This window comes from Eurypyga helias, unplaced genomic scaffold (genome assembly GCF_000690775.1).
Source record: "Eurypyga helias isolate BGI_N326 unplaced genomic scaffold, ASM69077v1 scaffold6266, whole genome shotgun sequence".
NCBI classification, from domain to species: Eukaryota; Metazoa; Chordata; class Aves; order Eurypygiformes; family Eurypygidae; genus Eurypyga; species Eurypyga helias.
In genome coordinates, this window is record NW_010258441.1 from 2,239 (window position 1) to 10,455 (window position 8,217).

The 8,217-nt window shown below is 39.1% G+C and overlaps 1 protein-coding gene across 1 annotated transcript in view; it reads left to right on the forward strand.

The window, feature by feature from the left end:
* Positions 1–5,711: 5,711 nt before the first annotated feature.
* ZCCHC11 (zinc finger, CCHC domain containing 11) overlaps positions 5,712–8,217 on the forward strand; it is a 40,164-nt gene continuing 37,658 nt past the window's right edge. The window contains exons 1-2 of the mRNA XM_010154323.1: positions 5,712–6,379; positions 8,092–8,217. The exon at positions 8,092–8,217 is cut by the window's right edge and continues 56 nt beyond it. Of these exons, the coding sequence (XP_010152625.1) occupies positions 5,818–6,379; positions 8,092–8,217 (688 nt within the window). The 5' untranslated portion in view covers positions 5,712–5,817. The remainder of the gene's footprint in view (positions 6,380–8,091) is intronic.

The following is an 8,217-nucleotide window of genomic DNA, read 5'->3' on the forward strand; positions in this document are numbered from 1 at the left end:
TCTCTGGAAGCTAGTTTAGTCTCTGAAAGGCTTTAAAGCTATGCAGTGCTGTACGTGTTTTTTCCAGCTTCCTCTCCCGTATTGGTACAAATGTTGGTTTTGTTTGTTTTCAGAGTTAGAGCTACTTTGGATCAGATTCCTGATCTGGTTACAGCATGTGTCTTACAGCATACAGCCGCACTTGAGGCAGGTGGTACCTCTCTTCTGGCTTTGGTTGATTGTGAAATGTTTAAAGGACTGTTACAGTGAAACCTACGATCAGAACCAAAAGTACTAAAGCATAAGGAATCTTAATCTGAAATACAGAGGTAGGGGAAGCCATTGTAACTTAGTTACACGGCTGGTGGGATGGAGGGAGGATGGCTTTCCTCAGCGTGGGACGGGAGTCATCAGCAGTACTAGGTTCAGAAAGTGGTAGTTCTTGGTGTTTGGTGACGTGCCTCATTCTTACCTTCTCACTGAGTCATACCCTGTTGTAGAAGAGACAGCGGGTGTCAATGCAAAGAGAAAATAACCTCTAACAAGCACATCTTGTACGGATTTCCTATCCAGCATATCCTGCTCATTTGCGAATTTAATTGCACCTACATATGTTAGTAAGTTTTGTATCCAGCAAAGCCTCTGCTGTTACTTCAGTTACGCAGCAGTACTTTTGTAATTCAGATATAACCCTGTTACAGTTGTCCATATACACTTGCGTGTCTACTGGTCGCTTCTTAGGAATTTTCAGTTCTTCACACTGTAAATGCAACATCAGAGCTTCCTACTGGGTTAACATTTCTTCCCTAAGCCCCGAGTGCTGGTTTTGTTACATCCTTGTTTTGTGCGTTAAATTTTGTGTGTCGTAGTGTATGTACTAGCCTAAATTCATTAGCCTGCAGACACAGGAATATCTGAAACACCGTATAGCGTTTGTATTTGTTACTAAGAATACCTACGGGTTTATTGCTGGCAGAGCCTGAGGCGCTTTAGTGGCCAGTAATCTCTGATAGTTTTAGTTTTAAGTAGTTTGGAAAAACATCAAGGATTGATAGTAGTTTGTACTGTCAGGTCTGGTTCATCATAAAACCAACAGAAGTGCATGATAACTTTTTTTAATTATTGGCATAGAATGTGGGAGAAGCTGGAATGATCTGTAGTTCTCAGACACAAAGATGGACCTGAGGCTGTAAACAGTCCAGAGAAGAGGCACCCTGCCCCAGCACATTAGGGCTCTCATTACCTGTGCTGCAATCTGAGCAAAGTGCAGAAGGCAACCCTTTTTTGTTTTTTTTTTTCCCGTTCCTGTCTGCGGCTGTAATCTGTGTTTGCTGAATTTCCTTTTATTTTTGTTGAGGAAGTTGGTCTGGGCTATATTGGTAATCAGCTGGGGGGAACGAGGTTAATCACCCCACTTACTGTTGGAAGGCTGGCGGGGGAGATTGGAGCTTAAGGGGCAATCATAACGGGACAGATAAAAGCAGGTCTCAGATAAAATACAGGTCTCTGTCTCAAAGGAGGGAGTGCTTTATAGAAGGAGGGTGATAACAATTATGCTTGTAGTACTTTCGCTGTTTATATTTAATCTAGTACTCCCTGGGGAAACAGACTGCTCTCTTCCCCCTTAGTTGCTCTTCTACACTCTTGCCATTACTCTTGGACATTTCAGCCAGCTGGGACCAAATTTTAGAAGGTATTTGAAGTAGTGTCAAAAGATTGTTGAGTGTCTGTATGTTTTCTGGAAAAATCAGTAGAGGAGGGGACTCTGCTGAGGGGAAAGCAGGAGGAAGTTGTGTTTCCTCTTAGAGAGTAGCTGAGAACCAGTCAGTGTATGTTCCTTCAGCTGCAGCACATCTCTGCTTGCCCAATGGGCTGTGAGTGTGAGAGAAGAGCACAAAATTCATGTGTAGAAACCATCTATATTCAGTTCTGCTGCTAATGAACTGATTAAAAAAAGAAATGCTTTGCAAATGACCACTCAGAATGCAAGAGCTCACAGTTTTCCTTGGCCTTCATCTTTGAGGCCCTGTTACAGCAAAGTCTGACCCAAAATGTATTCTTTTGAAGGAGTTAAATACAGCTGGACAACTTGAGAGGAAGGAGTGGAAGGGTAAATGGGTAAAAATATCTTACTGAAAGTGGGTTGTTTTTTTTCCTGTTTGGAAGTAAGCTACCCTGAGTTTTTGCAATTCAGATGCAGAATGTTCTAATGCTAGTCTGAGAGAAGGGGGAAACAAAGACTGGCAGAAATGAAAGTGAAACAAGCTAGTTCCTTCATTTTGTGAGCTTAACATGAATTCTACAGTACTGAAATTGAAGCTGATTTTAAACATTTTTAATTTGCTTGTTGTTGTAGGTATGAGTAGGGTTAATCATTTTCTAGAGTGTGAGGTCAGATGGTATCTTGCCTGACCTCAAGCTGTTTTATTTCAGCCAGATTATTTTTCTACAAAGAGCCAACAGTTGAGGTAGATTTCAGAGGAGTAACTGGCACTGTACATTCAGAAGAGGAAACCAAGTCCCCCGTAACACCAGGATATTGAATAAATGAAATAGGCTGAAATTATTCCAACAGGTTAGTCCTACCCCACTTTGCAGACGCAGGTGAACAACTCCGGTTTTGTTGCCAGCCTGCCGGGGAGAAAATCATTCTTTGATTCCAGGTCTGGCAATTTGGCACGAGCCCGAGCTTGTGACTAAGACGTGCCATGCAGGTTTTTAGAAAGATGCTACCTCAGCACTGATTCACTCCATTCCAGTGTTTTGTTTCCAGCCATATTATGCTTTTTGGAAGCACTCCTTTCCCTCCTCCTGTTTCCCTCTCTCCTGTGTGTCCTATGTAGGTGACCAATATCTGGCAGGAGAAAGGATCTTTTTGAGACTGTCTTTGGTTTACTTTTAGGTCTTTTTTTTTGTTTTGTTTTTCATGTAAAGTTTCATCAGTTGGTTTACTGGCAGTTCTTTGTGAGATGGTGATGTGGTGACTATGGAGTATGTTACAGCAATTTAGATTATTTTTTGTTTGCTAAATCATTCAGTATTAAAGAGCAACAGAAAAAAAAATCCCAAAGTACAGTAACATTATTATTGCACTTGCATTTCAGATTCTGAATTTCATGCTGGAATTTTTTTTTTTTGAGGAAATAGTCTCATCTTAAGAAATTTCGTGACCTATCTTTAGTCATATTTGTCAGGAATAAAGACTATTTGTGCTTTTTAACCTTAACTACTTTCATTTGATTTCATTCACTCTCCTAATACAACACAATACTTGGGTTTTAGTTGGGTTACAGTTTTTACTTTTTTCCCCCCCCATCACATTTGTACATTTGATTAAAGCTTATGTATTCTCTGAATATGTAACTGTATTTTATTGAATGGATGAGATCAAGTCATTTGAGCCCACAGTAGAATTTTTGTGGATTTTGCTGAACGATGCAGGAGTTTCATGGTAGCTTTAAACTGGAAGTAGTGCCAAGAGAAGTTGTCCCCACCCTACTCGTTGTTTATTACCAGCTCCTGCTCCTCCTCCTCTTCTGCCCCTGTGCCAGCTGTATGTTAAGCTGGATTGGTTTTCCGGTTCTGTTCACTACAGCACTGCCCAAGGGAGGGAGCAGCCGGAGGAGTTGGGAGTAAGTAGCCGGGGTTGGAGAAGGGTGTTCCTGCTCCTGTCAGAGCTGGGGCTGGCCTATGCTGCTTTTCAGTGGCCTCGGTGTGCTCCAGTCCGGAGTTGAAGCGTGGTGTGGACGTCAGAAACGAGTCAGAAATGAAAGTGGAACTTGTGTGTGTGTAGAGTTTTCTTGTTTTGTTTTGATTGTGGTTTTTTCCCCCTTCTCTTCAGGTTGAACACCTAAACCAGAAGGAATTGTTTAGAATTTGAAAAATCCTACTCTCCTTTCTCCTTTGGTTACATAAGAAAGTACTCACACTAGAGTACAGTTTAAAGATAGCAGCATCCCGTACGTAGCTATAACATCTCACCAGTCTGTAGAGCAGAGCTTTTTACTGGTCGTCAGAGACTAGAATGGTTTGGCCAACCTGCGGGGACCCTGGGCTGTTCTTCCCACGCTGAGGCTGGAGCAGCGCTGGTACAGGGCTGTATGGGAGAGTCTGACCACAATCCAGAGGCAAATGCCATAGGATCTTTTCAATTTTTGGTCTTTGACTTTTAGTCTAGAAGTACGAGCCAGGTGCAATCAGTGTTCAACAGAAAATAGCTGTAATATTAACAAAATGTATTTGTGAGATAAAATGCTTAGCCGTTGGAATGAACTCAGTGATACAGATTTTTTTCTTTTATATTTTACTGAAGACTGTGATGCTGACATGAACTTAATGAAAATTCTTGTGGGATTTGTTTGTTTGGGTTTTGTCATTTTTTGAAAGAGAATATGTATTTTCAATTATGTCAGCAGAGGCTTAAGAAAACCAGTTTTGGTATGTTTTGTGTCCTGAAGTATTTTTTGATTTGTGTCTCTTTAAGTGTGAGAGGGATTGTAACGACATTATATAGCCTGAAAAAAAATTACACTGATAATATTCAGAAAGGTTTTTTAACCAGACATTCTAATCTGATCTGTCCTTCTGGTTCTTGTTATTTAAGTACAAAAGTACATTGTGATTCTTCTAATAGTTGTAATTCCTTGACTTTTCTATTATACCTTTTCTTCACTAAATTCTAAACTACTTATTTTGAGTTCTTTAAAACCCAGAAATTTCCATGGATCATGGTATTACCTACTGAATATGTAGGTGGACAGGAAACAGAAACTCTGTATTCCCAAACTCCGTATCTTGCTCTAGTGGTATAAAATTTATTTTCTTCTATGTCTAATACTTTATTCTCATAACTTTTTATTGCTATCTTTCTTATTTAAAAGAAGTAAATTCAAGTCCTTGTTATGGATTCCCCCTTAATTTTCTATATTAGTAGTTCCATACAAACAGGGCCACTTATTCGTGCTTAGCTTCCCATTGGAAAAAAGCAGTATTTGAGTTGTCTCCAGCATAAAGCTGAGATGATATACCACCTAATGGACTGAGATTTAGATAAGTAAAGTTAAACTGCAGCTAAACAAAACACTTACTATTTGTGGATTTTTTGGCTACCCAAAATCATATTTAATAGATTAATTTATATGAGAATTCTGTGTGTCAGAAATATGCTTAAGTGTCTGTGGAAAGAAATCATAGGTCAGGTTTATTATTAATACTTTGAGCTATATCTCTAAATACTTTTTGAAAAAAAATCAGTTAATAAATTGGAGCTTGCTTGCTGGAGACTGAATTAGTTTTCTCTGGTGGCTCATTTGAGCGGTATGCTTCTGGAGTGGTATTTTTTAGATGTGTTAGATTTTTTTTTCTTCAGTGTGGTTGCAGACATCTTGGTTCTTGGTTTTTTCAGAAAGCCAAAAATAGGAAGGCAAGAGAAAAGCAAGCTGTTGGCAGGTTTATCACTGAGTGTTTTTTACCATGTTCTGCCATTTTTCATCTCTTCATATCCCCTCCTCTTTTAAATAGAAGTTAAGAGGTTCGAAATTTTCATGAGTTGTACTTTAATACAGAATATATTATGAAAATTCACTTATGCCTGTGGGGGGAACGTGCTCCCTATAAGAATTTGTAGTTACACTTTTCTTTAGAGACTTTTATTTTAATGCATTGTGTACATAGACCTTTGATGATTTTCCTTCAGTTTAAAGATGTCTATCATTATTTCTTCAGTAGACAATCAGCTACGATCCTTGCCTGCACAGTGGATTTAAAATCAACTGCAAATCGCTGAAGAATTGCACTTCAAGTGGTCTCAAGAGACAGGAGAAGCAGGTCTTCACTATAATGGAAGAGGCCAAGAGCTCTAAGAACGGAAATCATGACCCAAGGAAGTCTGTCCGTCTTGTCTGTGAGGAAGGCAAAGCAGTCAAAGTTACAAATAATCAGAATTATAAACATAATAGAAATGACAAATCTGTGAAGGATGTTGGGAGAAGTTCTCCAAGTGGGAATAGTGGCAAAAAAATTAAACAAAATGAAGTTTGTTCTGAAAAACAAGGAGAAAATAAATCATGCAGAGTAAATAGTTGTATTCCTGGAACTAAAGATATGGGCTCAAACATTCAGGATCGAGGTCATGGAAAAGCAAAAAAATTTTCTAATTTATCACCAGCAGTGGAAAACCTGAAACAGACAAAAGCTCAACCAGTGGGAGAAAACTTTCCAGGCTCCCATGTTTCGGGGAATGGGGTCAGTATGGAAAGCTTAACAGCTGCACAGAAAGGGAAACTGGTCTTGGAAAATGCACTGGGAGTTCAGACTTTGAAGACGGGTGTTGATCAGACTGGTGATCCTGGTAAGACTGCTTCCGATCAGAGAAAAACGGAACAGAAGCCTGATGACTTCGGTGAGTATTATTCAGTGCTGCTGTATTCAATTTTCTCCCAGTAATATTGTTAACAATCCGAAACGGGCTTTGAAATGTTTCTATTTGCATATTTTTTTCAATATAGTAAGTACTGATTGCATTTAGAGAGAACATACTATTAATACAAGCATGTTACTCAGAGAATTAGGGATTATGATAATAGCTGTCCTTTTTTCTCATGCCTAAGACCTAAACATCTTTGCAAGATACTTAGTGGGGGGGGGTTTCAGGCAATTTTGTGAATCTAGTGTCTTGGCAGGGAGGAACCCTTCATAAAATTGCCATATGAAAATGCCAGATATGTCTGCTTTTCAGAGAGATCAGGGGAAAGTTCTGCAAGAAAAGTTTTTTGTAGGTAGGGGAAAAATACCTTTTTTTTTTTTCCCCCTGTGATTGCTGTGCTCTTTTTGTTACTAAAATTGTTTAAAATATGTTTTGGCAGATGGCTTTTAAATTTAGGGAGCTCTGGAATATGTACCATCCATCAGTGGTTGCCCTTATCAGTGTTCAATTCTTAGACGTGTTCTTCAATTTCAGAATTAAATGTGTGGGTCAGGCTTTGTCTAGCTTCAGGTTAAGTTCTTAGTTCAGGATTTGTCTGACTTTTTCAGAACACAGTTTTTTCTAATAAAAATGCTGTTTTAAGGCAACGTGCCAGCACAGACCTTCTATTTGAAGTATTTCCACTATTGCAACAGCTACAGCAGTTGCTTCTATGGAAATACAAGGAAAATACTAAAGTGCATATTCTTTTAACTATCTTAATAAAATTAACAGGAAAAACAAGTTGAAATGGCATAATCTCTGATCAGGCAGCTCTTTGTAGACCACCATCACATACTGTAGGGACCATCTGTCACTGAGAAACCAGGACTTGCAAACTTGCTCAGTTTTGATTCCTAGCTAGTCTGGGGATGCAGATCTCATTGGAAAGGGAAGAAAAAAAGAAAAAAAAAAAACCCAACCCATAAGTAACCCTCAATTTTGCTGATGTAAAAACTAATGGAATAATGTAAGATGTAGATGTTTGTGCAGATGAGTGGACTATGAACAATTCATAGGCATCTGGAGGAACTGGCCTTTCAGAACTGACCCGGGTGTTTGTGGGTAGCAGCATTCCAGAGTTCGGTGGTTGCTAGCCGTGGGTGGCAAGGTGTCACAGAGTGTTCAGATATAACTCCAGCAGCCTCCTAAATTGAGAGGTTGTAATGTCTGATGACTGGCTCTGTAACATCATTTGGGTGAATATCTTTAAGGCAGTTCAGGCTGTTTCCTTGACAAAATGTATTCTGTAAAGAATTTTAAGCTTTATATTTCTTATTTCTGTTATAGTAGAGCATCAGGACCTCACCTCCTCTGTTCTGCATAGCAGAAAACCACCTTTCTTTCCTTGAAGAACTTAATAGCAATTGTGAAGTTATGACTGAAACAAAATGAATCTACTGTTTTGGTTTTTTTCCCCTCTTTTTGATAGCACTCTTAGTAGCAGACTACTCTCTGCAGTCTCTCCAGAATACTGGGTAACATACTGGAAAGACTCTGACATCTAAGGTGATTTTGGGCAGCGTTTGGGCAAAAAATTGGGATGTAGCTGTAATTTGTGTCCAACTCCTTAGTGAGATGCTCTTAACTGCTCTGTACTCTCACTTTTCCTCTTGATTACTCTGAAGACAATAATTCTTTATTTCTAGGTAAAATAAAGAATTCTGAACCAACTAAAGAACATACTTTGGAAGCTGATTATTTAGAAAACACCGCTGTTATTGATGAATCTAATCTGACAGCTGAACAGCAACTAGGATTGAAACAAGCTGAAG